At 46.1% G+C, this 15,650-nt stretch overlaps 1 protein-coding gene across 2 annotated transcripts; it reads right to left on the reverse strand.

Moving 5' to 3' along the window:
• Positions 1-291: 291 nt before the first annotated feature.
• On the reverse strand, positions 292-4,653 carry LOC129325231 (cofilin-2). Of its 2 annotated transcripts, none has more exons than XM_054972854.1 (4): positions 4,481-4,653; positions 1,579-1,886; positions 1,416-1,492; positions 292-1,206 (listed from the first exon to the last, which is right to left on the reverse strand). In XM_054972854.1, the coding sequence occupies exons 1-4, from the start codon at positions 4,481-4,483 to the stop codon at positions 1,094-1,096; spliced, it is 501 nt and encodes a 166-aa protein (XP_054828829.1). In that variant the 5' UTR covers positions 4,484-4,653; the 3' UTR covers positions 292-1,093. The 2 variants fall into 2 exon arrangements, with proteins under 2 accessions (XP_054828829.1, XP_054828830.1); XM_054972855.1 differs by lacking the exon at positions 4,481-4,653 and adding an exon at positions 3,922-4,010.
• Between the last annotated feature and the right edge of the window lie 10,997 nt (positions 4,654-15,650).

The raw sequence follows: 15,650 nt of genomic DNA on the forward strand, positions 1-15,650 counted from the left end.
AAGAAGGTAGTATATACAATATCAAACGAACATGTTTAACTCTTAACAGCATTCAGTGACAATGCACTATTTCTCCTGCATATTTCCAATGTAAGTCCCTTTAACAATAGAAAGGTGAAAAGTGTTCGAGAAAGGGCCCCTTACTCAAATAATTCTAATAGGGTCAGAAATCAAGAAAGATTTCTTACTGAAATTAAGTGATCTTTGATATCTATGAGAAGTACTCGAATGGCTGTGCAAAATGTTTAACATATTTCAGTCTAGTTCCAATGAAAACAATGCAACATCCTGTAATAAGCCACAAGTTTTATTGCAATGTGGCCAATAAATCTGATCTCAAAAACAGCGTTCCATTTAAGGCTCTTATTTTTTAAATACAGAAATTGCCGTTATGACGGGTGTTTTACGAAACATCTTTAGTGTTGCAAAACCTTCAGGGTAGACACGGTTCCTACTCCTGTTCAGTAGTGTACATTCAACACCAAAAGGCATCCTAATAGCTACTTCATTTATAAAGATATGCAAGTGACAGGAATGAAGTCTGAGGTACTGCAATAATTTGATGAAACAATTACAGAAACTTAATTGGCAACGGGAGAGAGAACCAAACATTACAAAAAAAGTGCTTCAAATGCATAGTATTGTGTGCTGCCATGTCACAAAAAAAAGGCTTATCAAGGCAGGCGAGGTGTCTGAATGCACAGGAGCCTCATGGAACTGCAATCGAGTGCAATTGTAAATAATACTGAATAGTGTCTACCATTGGACAATACTTTAAAGGCAGTCAGTTAGCTTAAACCTTTTATTGCTTGGCTAGACTATCCACATCAACTATCACATTCCTTCTACACATTTTCAAAGAATACCACATTGTACATTTTCTCTAAAAGTACGATGTAAATGTATTCCTTGGGTTCTACACTAAACTATCAGGTTTAAAAACATTTTAATGGCAATCAATGGTAGACTGTTTAATTTAATGGTATCTCCTTCAGGTGTGCAGGGTCCAGGCAGGTGAAGTAAAAGGGACTAATACTATTCCAACTGAATGAGCTGCAGAAATGGAAGCTCCAGATGGCACTTGTCTGTCCTTTTATAATGGTTTTCCTTCAAGTGAAACTACCACGTTGCCTCCTAGTTTCTCTCCAAGCGTTGAACGATCTTTAATATCATCCAAGCCATTTACTTGCCACTCATGTTTAATACCTGAAAGAGAGAAATGAACAAAAGATGCATTTGTTCAGAGTTTGGGTACCAAGAAGAAAAGTAGTTTATGTAGCCACCTTGAAATGTCCCAAATATACACAGAGACAAACACAAAACGGCACTTACTTTAACAGTGGTTTAAACAAATTACTGCACTAACCAATTTTTTAAAAATATGATTCTGTCTATGGAGTAATTTCTGCTCATACCTGTGAATTTCTTTTTAATGGCATCTTTAGAACTTGCGTAGATCATCTTGCTTTTTAAAGGGGCACTTTCTGGAGCCCTACAGATGGGGGGGAAGTTGTTATTCAATCCACTGAGCTTTGAACACTAAATTCTGTTTTAACAATAATCCTTTGTTTTACACACCAGAATATAAATACCAGGTCTTCTTTTTTTGACTCCTTTGTTTCATATGTCGCATCATACAAAGCATATCGACAATCATTCAGAGGTAACAGCTTCACAAAGGACGTGTATGGGTCCTCTACTGTGTCGCCAATGTCACCAACCAGTATCTGCTTTGATTCTTCTACAATTATTTGTCTTTTGTCACCACTTAAGCAGAAGAGAACTGCTTTCTTTCTTTTTTTAATCTCTTCTGGCGTCGAAGATTTTCGTACTTTCATGTCATTAAAAACTTTGATAACTTCATCATTCACTGTTACTCCAGAAGCCTATAAAACAAAGTTAAACAGCATTCACTAGAGTAAACTTCTTCTACAAGCAAAGGAAACAGTATGTATTTGCACAGTCAAGACTGAATATAGCTTTGTATATTAGATTTAGAAGACTAGAATTTGGTCCTTAGCTAACTCTTTCTGCTTTATTACAATTTAGAATTTCTGTTTAACCCGACCAACTACTTCTAAGATAGCCAAGTAATCTGTGGGAACTTCCTATGGAATAATCCACAGCAACAGCAGTAATTCAGATCTGGTCCTGTCTTCGTTCTAATTTTATTTATATATTATTTATAGTTTAGTTTACCTTTCTCGCTAAGAATCAAAGCACGTTACACAGTGTAAGTCAGTAAGATCAAATGCTGGATTCAATCAACAATACAACAGTGTATGGATTGTAGAAATTTGAAAACAAGCGTAATTCAGAATACAGAGATGAAACACTGCTGAAGAAAAACTTCAAGTAATTTGACATGGCGTATTAAATGACATGGAAACTTTTGTTCAGTGATGTTTTAAGAGCAGGATAAATATCTTTTACATTGTATATATTTAAAATTCTTAGATTTTATTTAATACTGCCCTATAAATATTCCAGTACAGTTACTACATGAGGAAGGAATTGAGAACAGAATGTACAATTCCTCCCAACAGCAATGAGCCACACTGAAGCCTAGACTAAAAGAATATGACTCTCACATCCGGAATGGACAAAGGTGCCCTTTATACTTTACAGTGGTGCCATGGAACACACTTTTTTGTGGGTTCATCTCATGGTGTAACTGCAACATCTATACACTTGAAAGCAAGGGTGACATTTTCGGAGCAAAAAGCCACAGAACTGTGTCTGCTCACATCATCATGGATCTTTAAACTGGGATCATCCTACAGAAAATCACTTCCTATTGTGCTCTAACATCTAAATGGCAACAAAAGGGATGGAGAGCTTTGTAATACTTCAAGATCACTAACAATTACACTTATAGTCTTGTTTTCAGAAACCCTTTAAACAGAAAAAAAAATTAAGCTACTGCACATCAGCAGTTAAAGGAAGACACGTGCAACAGCAAAAAGCAGAAGGCACTGTTTATCCATTTCTCATTTTTCCTTAATATGGAGAGAAGAAATGGTCACTCGACTATTACTACATAATGATGAGGCAATATAGTTTCCTTTATCCTTTTTCTTTTCTTTTGTACCACAAACTGGAGCCAAGATGTCTCCCCCCCTATACAATCTAGTGTTACTGAGACAAATATACAGTATTGACTGCTGCTCAAATACAGCCAGGACATTCCTGCCCATTTGTTAGCTTTTCAACAGCATAACAATCCAGTACATATGCTCATGATGGTCTAATGCAGCCAGATGAGTAACTTTCTCTGTAGACACAAGGAAAGCAAAGGTTCACCCTCAAATGGGCATAAGACATTAGACTGCAGCCAGAAACCGGAAATCAGCTACACACAATAGATGGTAAACGGCAGACAGTTCCGCGCTTTCTCAAGGAAGGGTGCCCAGCCCTCTCATTATGATTAACAAATACTCTGCGACAGAAGGAAACAACCATCTCTGTACTCGATGCATGTCTTAACATCAACGATGGGGAAAACCCAACTGTATATCATCCATCCCCCCTCAGTTATAATCCCCATGAAGTGAAAGAAGGTGGCTATAACCTTTCAATACTGGATGTGAAAATATTTCCCTTTATTCCTATGGTAGAGTGGATTCTGCCTCCCTTTCATTTTGAAGAGATTCTTCCTCGCAAATAGAAAGATGCAGTTAATATCTTCGTTTGTTTTTCAGACACCGACAAAGGACCCAAACCCATCCAGTTCGGTTTCCCCTCCCTGAACGACTGCAGCCGCAAAAGCCAAACGCGCACTTTCTCCCCCCCCCCCCCCGCACCGCGTTATAAAGCCGTGCAATGATTTTATTCAGTTGGGGGCAGGATGGAGAAAGAGGGCAAAGAATCCTTTCCATACAACGAAAGGGGGGAGAGAGAAGCGTTTCCAGGCGCCGTTACCTTTTGCACCCGCTGCCTTCACAGGAGAGGACGCACAAGCCGAGTCCTGTTATCTGGTCCACAGTCAGCGTGACCAAACCCCACCATCTCCTTCCACACAAAAGGGGCTGGCTGGGTCCCTCACCCCCACCCCCACCCCCGTCCACAGACATCGACCCCCAAATCTACACCGCTTCTCTCCCCCACCCCCTTCGTTGAAAGTTTCTCCACCTGGACATACAGAGCGGTGCGGCTGTAAAAAATGTGAATAAAAATGCGAATAAAAAAAGCTTTATGGGGGATCCCAAAGGCCCTGCCCCCCACCTAGACACGCTTCGCCTCCCTCCCCCTTCCTCGCAGGTCAGGCACCTGCCCGGTCTCTCCCTCCCTCATCCACTTGGAGGGGCCGCTCCTGCCGCCGCCCCCCCAAGCTAAAATTAGACTAAAATGGCTGCCAGAGGCCGCGGGGCCCACGCAGCCCCTCTCACTCCGTGGGCTCGGCCTCCCCGCTCCCTCCCGCAGACGAGCCAAGGCACATTAACCCACGCCAGCCGGCCTAGCCTGGCCAGCCCGCCCTTACCATGATGCCCGGTCCCTGTCACGGCGGTGATGGCGGCGCCCTGGATGCCTACGGAACAAAAATCTGCCGGGCACTCCTCTTCGCACCGCCTGAGTGCTGAGGAGGGGAGTCGGGCAGAGACGGCTTGGGAGGAGAAAGGCCGGTCACATGGGCGCCCCCTACTCTCCCCACGTGCTGCCAACCCCGCCCAGCCCTGCGGAGAAAGAAGAAAATGGGGAGTGGGGAGAGACCGCCCCTTGCCCTAATGATCTCCCGGCATGCGAAAGGAGGAAGGCTGGCTACGCCTCCTATTAGAGATGGGGCTTGGGTGGAAGACGTGCCCCCCTCCCCCTCCCCGCGCTACAGGATTTCGGCCGTAGTCATTTGCCCTCGTCTCTGGCACGAAGGAAGCGCCTTTCTTGGCATGTGGAGATTGCCCCGAAATTTAATTTGACCCAGAACTTGGCCCGGAACTGTTTTTCCCTTTAGAGCTTTATTGCCTTGCTTGAGGATGCCGCACGACTAGAGCAGTTCATCAGCAATGCAGATTCTATAACTCAGGACAAATTGGGCAGGAGTCCTGGAGATTTTTTTTATTTTTTTTGCCTTCCTCTGGGCATAGAGCCGTGGTCACTGGGGGAGTGGGGGGCAACTGTGAATTTCTAGCATTGCTGTGGTTAGACTAGATGACCGGTAGGGATCCCTTCCAACTCTATGTTTCTAGCACAGCTAGATTCTGAAAAAGTACATTCCAGGGCAAAGGAAGGTCATGAGCCCCAGCTAGCCAACCTCTCTGTGGCACCTGACTATCTCCCAGAATTACACCTGATTTCCAGACCACATACCAGTTCCTCTGGAGAAGATGGCTGCTTTAGAGGGTGGACTATGACGTTGTATCCCAGGGAGGTCCCGCCTCACACCATACCCTGCCCTCCCTAGGTTCCACCCTCAATTCTCCAAGAATTTCCCAACCCAGAGCTGTCAATCCTAAGACCTGCTCCTTCAGAGATTTAAGGGCGGCTGCTTCCTCTTCCTTAGGATTCATCACCATCCATTACATAGAAGCAGCCGTCCTATGTATACTTATTTGAGAGTGAGTCCTACTGAATTCCCAGAGGCAGCTACTGGTTAGTCTGTTGCAGCAAAAAGACACGAGTTGCACTTAATGTGACTGCTGTTCATTGATGTCTTCTGTGCAGGCACACATAGGACTGCGCATGTGCAGGCCTGCCGATCGGGCATTTTTTTCTAGCTAAGTGAACTATGGGGCGCTCACCTCCCAGTGCGCATGAGTGAGACCTCCTGCTAAAGGACACCGAGAGGCAGTGTCCCCAACCCTCCAGTTCTCCTGAGCCGCCGGTCCCACAGGTAAGTAATGAAGAATGCAGCGGGGTAGGAGGGAGGATATATGTGCCTGCACAGAAGACGTCAATGAACAGCAGTTACAGTAAGTGCAACTCTGCTTTCATTGTCAGTTTGCTGGGCAGTTCCACATGGGAGATTCCCAAGCTTCTTACCTGGAGGTGGGAGTGTTCTTCCTTGAAACTGAGAATGGAGCACAGCCTGTCCCACAGCTGACTCTTTTCTCTCCATCACAGCCAAGGCGTAGTGCTTCATGAACATGTCTGGAGAAGACCATGTAGCAGCACTGTAGATATCGGACAGCGGGGTGCCCTTCAGGAGCACTGAAGATGAAGCCTGCGCTCTTCTGGAATGAGCTCGAACCTCGAGGGGGCAAGGCATGTTAGCTACATTGTAACATTGTCTAATCGTAGAAGCAACCCAATGAGAAATCAATTGGGCAGTAGCCTTACATCCCTTCTTTGGCCCAGCATAGCAGGCAAACGCCTGTCTTTTCTAAACTCAGCAGTGTGGTGTGGGTAGAAAAGTAATGCCCTCCTAACATCTAGGGAGTGCAACACCTGTTCTGACTCAGATTCGAGGGGGGGGGAACAGGTCAAACAATAGTTTGAACCATGTGAAACTGACTAGACACCTTGGGTCTGAACTTCAGATCAGGTCTCAAGACTACCTTCTCACTATGAACCTTACAGAAAGGGGGATCCGAGCAAAGGGCAGCCATCTCATTCGCCCTTCTGCTGGAAGTAATGGCTACCAGGAAAGCTACCTTGTGTAAAAGTTCAGCAAGGGCGCACGTAGCTAGAGGTTCAAATGGGGGACACATCAGTTCTGAGAGAAACAGCTGAAGTGACCATTGAGGTACTGTTTCTTTAACTGGGGGAAACAAATTCTGAAGACCCTTGAGGAATGATTTTGATATGCTGTGAGAAAAGACTGTTTTGCCATCAACCTTTGGGTGGAAGGCTGAAATAGCAGCAAGGTAGACCTTAAAAGATGAATTGGAAAGGCCTTCATCCTTGAGAGACAAAAAAAATTCTAAGATGTCTGAAATTTGAAAGTTAAATGGGTCTAGTTCCCTCTACGTGACCCACTGAACAAATCTGCCCCATTTAAACTCATAGGATCTCCTAGTGTTTTGCCTCCTCGTGTTTAGCACAACCTCCGCTACCCTGGTGGAAAAGGGTCCCTTGTTCTCTATGAGCCATGCCGTCAACCTCAGTCTGGGTAGGTCGTGAAACCATACCCTGTTGAGAGTGAGAAGATCCAGTTGAGGACCAAATCGATGGCATCGTCACCTGGATAGATGCAATACATGCTGGAACCATGGTTACCTGGAGCAGAAGGGTGTTATTAATATAACACGTGGCTTGTCCACTTGAATCTTCCATACCACCCAAGCAATTAATGGGAAGGGAGGGAATGCATAGAATAGATGCCCCTTCTAGGTAATCTGAAAGGCATCTGAAAGGAGTTGTGTCCTATTCCTCCCCTGGAACAGAAACCATGGTTACCTGGAGCAGAAGGGTGTTATTAATATAACACGTGGCTTGTCCACTTGAATCTTCCATACCACCCAAGCAATTAATGGGAAGGGAGGGAATGCATAGAATAGATGCCCCTTCTAGGTAATCTGAAAGGAATCTGAAAGGAGTTGTGTCCTATTCCTCCCCTGGAACAGAAATCCAGTGCTTTCTGATTCCCCTCTCTCGCAAAAAGGTCCACTTTGGCCCTGAATAGCCAGGATTGGGTCCAAAATAGCCAGGATAGGTGATGTCAGGGGGTGTGGCATTTGCAAATCAGTTATGCTAACGACACTTCCGGCGATGGGAAGGGGGCGTGACATATGCTAATGAGTTAAGCTAATGAGTTTTGCTAATGAGTTCCTCCAGTTCTTTTTTTACGAAATGACCCCGGCATGGGACCACTCAAAATCCACCATATAGTCCAAGATCATGTCCGTTGCCACACATGTCACCAAAAGTAAAGCCATCCACCACTTTGTGGCACTGCCACGGTGGAAAAATTTGGTTCAAAATCACGGATCATCATGGATCCTCTTGATTATTACATGGGGCCACCAAAATCCATCATAGACTCCCAGATCATGTCCATTTCCACAAATGGAACCCAAAAATGTAGCCATCCACAACTTTCTAGCACCTCCATGGGACAAAAACATGGTTCAAAAGCACGGATCCTCATGGATCGTCTTGATTTTTCCATGGGGCCACCCAAAATCCACCATACAGTCCAAGATCATGTCCATTGCCACAAATGGCACCAAAAAAACCAGCCATCCACCCCTTCATGGCACCGCCACAGCGAAAAAAACATGTTTTGAAAACACGGATCCTCATGGATCCTGTTCATTTTTACATGGGGCCACCCCAAATCCAACATGCAGTCCAAGATCATGTCCATTGCCACAAATGGCAGCAAAAAATCAAGCTATCTACTCCTTTGTGGCACCACCACGGTGCAAAAAGTTAATTCAAAAGCACAGATCCTCATGGGTCCTCTTGAATTTCACATGGGGCCACCCATTTCCCACCATGCAGTCCAAGATCATAATCTCTGCCACAAATGGCACCAAAAAATCCAGCCATCCACCCCTTTGTGCCACTGCCATGGCGGAAAAACTTGGTTTGAAAGCACACATCCTCAAGGATCCTCTTGATTTTTACATGAGTCTACCCAAACCCACCAAACAGTCCAAGATGCCACAAATGGCACCAAAAAATCAAGCTATCTACTCCTTTGTGGCACCACCACGGTGCAAAAAGTTAATTCAAAAGCACAGATCCTCATGGGTCCTCTTGATTTTTACATGGGGCCACCCAAAATCCACGATGCACTCCCAGATCATGTCCATTGCCACAAATGGCACCGAAAAATCAAAGGCTGTGAAGAGCTTTGTATGTGATAACCCATGCCTTTAACTGAGCATAGTAGCTGATAGGTGGCCGATGGAGTGACTGAAGAATGGGGGTGATGTTCATACTTCTACTCACTCAATCCTGATAGCCATCACACCACAGCTTTTCGCACCAATCAGAGTCTCCAAGATAATTTGGATGGGAGACCTATATATAGTGTGTCACAATAGTCAGCTCTGGATGTTACCATAGCATGGATCCGGGTGGCCGGGTCGGCCATGTCAAGGATCCTCTGGATCCATGTCAGACTACGAAACCATCTTCCAGGCTACATTGAGGTTGAAAAGAATGTTTTTTGCAACTGTCTTGACTTCTTGTTGTAGTAGTAGCACTGGATCCTAGGATCTTAACCACGTCTTCAAGGCTCAGATGAACAGCATCAAAGGTGGGTTTTACAACATGCTTCAAGATCTCTGCCTTCCCAACAAGCATCACTTCTGTCTTGTCAGGGTTCAATGTCAATTTGTCCATTTTTAGCCATTTTACTAAAACTGACAGGCAGCGATCCCAGATTTCAAATGAACCGTGAGGGGACCTGGGTAGCAAGATATAGAGTCAGGTGTCATCTGCATATTGGTGACATCCAACCCCAATAGCTGTGAACAAGTTTTCCTAAAGGCTTTAAACAGAGGTTGAATAATATGGGAGATCTGGTTGCTTCCTGTCGAACCCTACAAGATAGCTCTCATTCTGGAAATAGCTGGTCTTCCACAGCAACCCTTTGGGTCTGTCCCATGAAAATCGATTTAAACCACTCCAAGGGACCTCTCACTTCTGTCTCCAGATACCTCAACAAGATGGCATAGCCTACTGTGACCAAAGATGCAAATAGATCCAGAAGGAGCAATCAGGAGGCTTGGCCATTGTCTATATGTACCCAGCGAGTTAATCCACTGACGTTACGAAGTGCTGTCTCTGTCCCATGCCCTAATCTGAATCCATATTGGAAAGTGTTAAGAGTGCTCAAGATTTCCAAGAACATCTGGAGTTGGTCAGCTGCTGCTCTCTCAATCACCTTTTCCAGAAAGGGCAGATCAGAGACTGGGCAATAATTGGCCACATCATTTTTGGTCTAGGGATGGTTTTTTAATTGGTGGACAGATAACTGCATGCTCGAGTGGTTGGGGAAAGATGCCCTGAGTTAATGATTGATTTGCAATAGACTCCAATGATTCACGTATGTGGTCCTGACTTGATTTTAACAGCCAAGATGGGCAAGGACTGATCACACAAGTATTGGCTTTCAAAGACGTCAGCATCCTGTTGATATCCATCATTGTGATTGGTTCAAGGCAGTCCAAATGCAAGCGAGACGGTGCATCAAACATTTCTTCCATTGCATCTGCATTACAGCCAGCATCTAGATCAGAATGTATTCATGCTATTTTATCCGCAAAAAGGTTTGCAAAGGCTTTGCAGCTGAGTGTGTGAGCTTGGGACTGTAAAATTACCGATTGAGTTAGGAGGTGTATGGATATCTTAAATAACAGGGACGGCCATGAACCTACTGAACAGCTGACCAATTGCTCTAGAGGTCTGTCCAAGCAGAGCTTAGAGACCAATACCTACACCTCTCATTGCCTCGCAGCACTGATATGTAGGTATCTGCTGCCTCTGAATGTGGAGGCTCCCTTCAGTCACCAGGGCTAGTAGCTTCTCCTCCTTGAACCAGTCTAAGCCCCTTTGAAGCAATCTGTGCTCATGACCATCACTACCTCCATTGAGAGGGATTCCTAGTATGTGATCGGTACAGAATATACTGGGCCTCCGTAAACCAGTTGGAGGGAAGCAGAGTTTCCTTGTTTTACAGAGAAGAATGTGATGGTTGCAACAGCTTTACTGTCTGATGTGCGTGTGAGGGAAAAAATATTTGGCTTTGGTTTAGACATTCATCTTTGGTTTAGAAAGGAATTAGAGTTCTTAATTATAGGACATTCATACTTCAATAAGAAGCAGGAGCAATAGATTGCTGTCAATCTGTATAGTTTACGGATATTGCTGGATTGCAAGACAAATGCTGCATCCATGGTGCAAGATGGAAAGGATCATGAAACCACTACAAAAACCAGATGAAGAAGGATGTCATGAGGAGAAAGTGCTTGGATTAGCAATGGACACATCAAAGATGGTTCAGTCCAGTCTAGATTTGTGAACTGAGGGAGGGGGGGGATGGCTGATTAGGCTCATTAAAGTCAAACAGGGGGAAAGATTTGGCATTCCTCAAATGCAGAACTCATTCCCCAGATGGGCCTGGCAACAGAATACAAATTTTGAAAAATTCAACCATCATTTCCCAAGAGAAATGCTATTCAGGGCTTTCCGGGGGACCAGTGTGGCCATTTTAAGGCTTAATTTCACCAAATTTGTGAGTTTACTACTCCTATATTTCCTCTAACTACACACCAAGATTTGACTTTGGGAGGGTCCTGTCAGGGCTTCTCGCTGCCACTGCTGGGCGGGGCACGAGCTGGGCCGGCCCTGATGTCAGAGGGGTACCAGGGATGCTGCAGGATCCTGCTCTGTGGAAGGAGGGGTGGTATACATCACCCTGACTCCCTCTCAGTCCACTCGCTGGCCTGCTCAACCTGGCCTGCTTACCCCCTGCGTCCTCCATCATCTCCTCCAAGCCTCCACTCTCACACTGCTCTGTTCTCACTCCACACCATCACTCCTTATGTCAGACTGTGGCGTGCCAGCTGGCTGCAGTCTATCTGCCCCTTCTGCAAGGACGAGAAGTCTCTTGATTTCAAAAGGATTTATTGGCAAAAGCAACATACAGCATGGGTCCACATTCAAAGACCATTTTGATCTTGGCTGAGCAAAGGATTGTGACAAATGAGGTTACAAGATAGACTTTGGTAAATGGTTACAAGATAGACTTTCCCCTCCAGGCCCCAGCCTCCCCCCAGAGTTCTCAAAACATGCCACGGCTCTGTGAGAAGCTGTGGAAAGCCAGATGCCCAAGGTCAGGAGCAAGATAAGCAGTCTCTCCCGTGGAACCAGTTCCTGTGCACCTGGAAGGAAAGACACTAAGACCTATGCAATGATTAATATGGTATCTCTTTGGCTAACACAAAACATGCAGTATAGACCTGACACCTTACTCACACCCACCACCGCAGAGCGCTTCGCAGCCAGCTTTTATAGGGCCTCCTCTCAGCACCCCACCCTCCTTGCAGGTCCTGCCTGCCAGGCCACACCCCTTCTGGGCCTCCCAGCATTGGCCTGGGCTGTCTCAAGCTGCTGCAGCTGGGAGATATGGCTGGGCTGCCTGGATCAGCAACAGCTGCGGTGTGTTGGCTGGCTGCCAGGCCTCTCTGGCTGAGCTGATTACTGAAAGTAGGACCAGCTGTGGCCCCTTGGCTGGCTGCCCAGCTCTGCCCACAGAATGCCTTCAGCAGCTCCACCTGGAGGGGCTTGGTTGTGAGCCTCTCCTGAGCCAGGCTGCTGTCTTCAAGCTGAGGTGGAGGCTGGGGCGTGGCTCTGAGCTGCTGCGGCTGCTTCTCTTCCCTGCCAGGTAAGAGCTCTGTTTGGGCTGCTGCTGAGCCCCTATTCCCCCTGCCTTGGTCCTTTTCCTCTGGCTTGCTTAGCCCCCTCTCCTCCCCCTGGAGGGTGGGACTAGCTGGTCTCTCCCTGCTTCCTCCAGCCCCCTGAGGCTTTGGCCTTTCGCTCCTTCCCCATGTGGTAGGCAGGTTCTGGACCTGGTTGCTGGCTTGGGCGGCAGAGCCACTGCCTCCTGGTTGCCTCCCTCAGTTCCCTCCTGGCAAGTCTGGGGGCTGGGACTCAGACCCCGGACAGGTCCATCTTATGTCCCGCCAAAGAAGTTACCCTCAGCCACCTCCAATCCCCATTGTTTCCTATGGAAAAAAACTAGGTGAGCTTTCAAGAAGGCTGGCAGTGGTATTTTGCTTGCAAAAGGTACCAAATTTGCGGGGGAGCCACCTTTACTTCTCCTCAAACTATGCCCCTATTTTCATGAAGACTGGACTTTCATGGTGCCATTTTATGACCCCGCCCCCGGGGTGCAAGATGCACCAAATTAGCAGGAGACACACTACTCTCTCTCCTCTAACTATTGCCCATGTTTCAGGGATAATGGCTTTTTCAGAGGGGGGATTTAATCCCCCCCCCAAGAAGGCGCCTCTAGCCACTCCTTTTCTATTGTCGGTGGGTGGAAGTCCAAGGTGAATACAGTCCCACTGCAGAAGAACATGGACCAAGGCTGACATGGCCATAGGCACACCTCCATAAAGAACCTCTGCATCAGACACAACAGAACCTAAGTTGAGCCCCCTCAAAAAGCAAAGTGAACCCCTTGAGCAGGTTCACAAGCCGCTCTCCATTGATTCCAGTGATGGGAAGTTTTCCAAGTGCTTCCCGAGGGTCACATGTACACAGAGCAAGGATGCCGTAATTCAGGCACACTCCCAAATGCCAGATCAACCCTGTGGAAGCCCAGCAGAGCCTAACAGAGTCAGTTTGGTGTATTGGTTTAGAGTGCGGGACTCTAATCTTGAGAACTGGGTTTGATTCCCCACTCCTCTACTTGAAGCCAGCTGGGTGACCTTGGCCTAGTCACAGTTCTCTGGAGCTCTCTCAGCCCCATCCGCCTCACAGGGAGATTATTGCTGTGGGGATAATAATGACACTTTGCAAACCGCTCTGAGTGGGCTTTAACTTGTCTTGAAGGGTGGTATATAAATCAAATGTGGTTGTTGTTGTTATTATAAACTGAACGCCACTACCCAAACCCAACACCCTTGACAAGGCTGAGCAGCCACTCCCGACTTTTCCCTATCAGGAACAACATCACTTGAAAGAATCAACCAACCCTAAGCAAGGCACAGTCCTGCCACTTGAAGCAAACTGAATCTAGGGAATGGACCCACCCACAACCTACCTGAAGCAAGGGAGACAACTTCACACCAGAGAATCACTCAATGGAGAGTCAAGGTGGGGCAATCTCGCAACCAGAGGCATACCCAGGAAAGGTTATTGAACCCACCCAATGACAGACCCAAACTAGGGAAATGGATCCATCTAGAAGTTAACCAGAGCAAGGGGTATGACCGCATATCAGAGTATCGCCCAAACAAAAATGATGCAAGGGGTGGGGATCTTGCAACAAGAGGCACACCCAAGCAAGGGAACGGAAACCCACTCAACAACACATATGAACCAGGAGAATGGACCCACCCATAAACTAACCAGAGCAAGTGCAACAATTTCACATCTGAGAGTCACCGGGGGGGGGGGGGGGGAATGATACCAGTGGATCAACTTTCATCCCTTCTCCTCAAACTCAAGTGAAGCAAGGGACAGGGAATCCCACCATATTCACAAGTGAATATACTACGGTTGTGTCAATATGTGGTGGGTGCAAGATTTTTCGGAATGAAATCTGTGGCTACGGACAAAATATAGGGATGTATGCTGCATTTTGGGTAGCCAGATATAAAAATCCAAAGGATGCATGAGTTTCCGTGCTTTTCAAGTGAGTTTTTGGGGAATACCGGTGCTCAGAAGCAGCAGGCGCATGATTTTATGATTGAAATCTGTGGCAATGAACATAGTATAGGTCTATATGGCAAGTATTTGGCGATCCCATATAAAATTTTACAGAAACCAAGAGCATCTGTGATTTTTTCAGACTCCCCCCCCCACAATGGTGTCAGGAAGCCAGGGGCATGTTTTTGGTGCAATCTGAGGCAATGGACACAGTATGCCACAGTATGAGTTTTGAGTGATCCTATAAAAATAATCAGAGTATCCAGGAGTATCCGTGACTTTGAACCATGTTGTTGCACCGTGGCAGTGCCACAAAGCAGTGTATGGTGGAAATTTCTGTTCCTATTTGTGGCAATGTACATGATCTAGGACAGTATACTGGATTTTGGGTGGCCTCCTGTTAAAAACAAGAGGATCCATGAGGATCCGAGCTTCTGAACCGAGTTTTTGCACCCTGGCAGGGCTACGAAGCAGTGAATGGCTTGATTTTTTGGTCCTATTATTGCAATGGACATGATCTGGGATCGTGTGGTGGATTTTGGGATGCCCCACGTAAAAAGCAAGAGGATCTATGAGGATCCAACCATGTTTTTGCACCGTGGATGCCTTTTTTCTTTGTCCAATTTTTGGCAATGCACGTGATCTGGGATTGTATGGTGGATTTTTGAAGGTCCCATTAAAAAATTTAGATGATCCATGAGGACCCATAATTTTGAACTATGTGTTTGCGCCGTGGAACTGCCACGAAGTATTGGATGGCTGAATTTTTTGGTCCCATTTGTGGCAATGGAGATGATCTGGGATTCTGTGGTAGAGTTTGGGTGGAAAAATCAATTGGAATGGCTAAATCAATTGGATGGCTGAAATTTTTGGTCCCATCTGAGGCTATGGACAAGGTCTGTGATTTTATTATGGATTTTCGGTGTTCCGATTTAAAAATCAAGAGGATCTATGAAGATCCGTCCTTTTAAACCAAGTTTTTGCTCCGCGGTGGTGCCACAAAGCAGTGGATGCCCTTTTTTTTGGTCCTATTTGTGGCAATGGACATGATCTGTGATTGCATGGTGGATTTTGGGTGATCCCATTAGAAAACCAAGAGGATCCATGAGGATCCATGCCTTTGAACTGTGTTTTTATGCTGCTGCTGTCCTATGAAGTGGTGGATGGCTAAATTTTTGGTGCCATTTCTGTCAACGGAGGTGGTCTGGGATTGTATGGTGGAGTTTGGGTGACCCCATGTAAAAAACAAGAGGATTCAGGAGGATCTGTGCTTTTGAACGATGTTTATGCACCATGGGGATTCCACAAAGCGGTGGATGGTGCCTTTTTTTGTCCCATTTGTGGCAATGGACGTGATCTGGGATTGTATGGTGGATTTTGGGTGG

Source organism: Eublepharis macularius, chromosome 2 (genome assembly GCF_028583425.1).
Source record: "Eublepharis macularius isolate TG4126 chromosome 2, MPM_Emac_v1.0, whole genome shotgun sequence".
Classification (NCBI taxonomy): Eukaryota; Metazoa; Chordata; class Lepidosauria; order Squamata; family Eublepharidae; genus Eublepharis; species Eublepharis macularius.

What these genes read in the sequence shown, in the direction of transcription:
- LOC129325231 (XM_054972854.1), bottom strand. An exon ending in GACCTGGTATTTATATTCTG is followed by an intron (nt 1,493 to 1,578) that starts GTGTGTAAAACA and finishes CCCCATCTGTAG; the next exon opens with GGCTCCAGAAAGTGCCCCTT. An exon ending in CATTAAAAAGAAATTCACAG is followed by an intron (nt 1,207 to 1,415) that starts GTATGAGCAGAA and finishes TCTCTCTTTCAG; the next exon opens with GTATTAAACATGAGTGGCAA.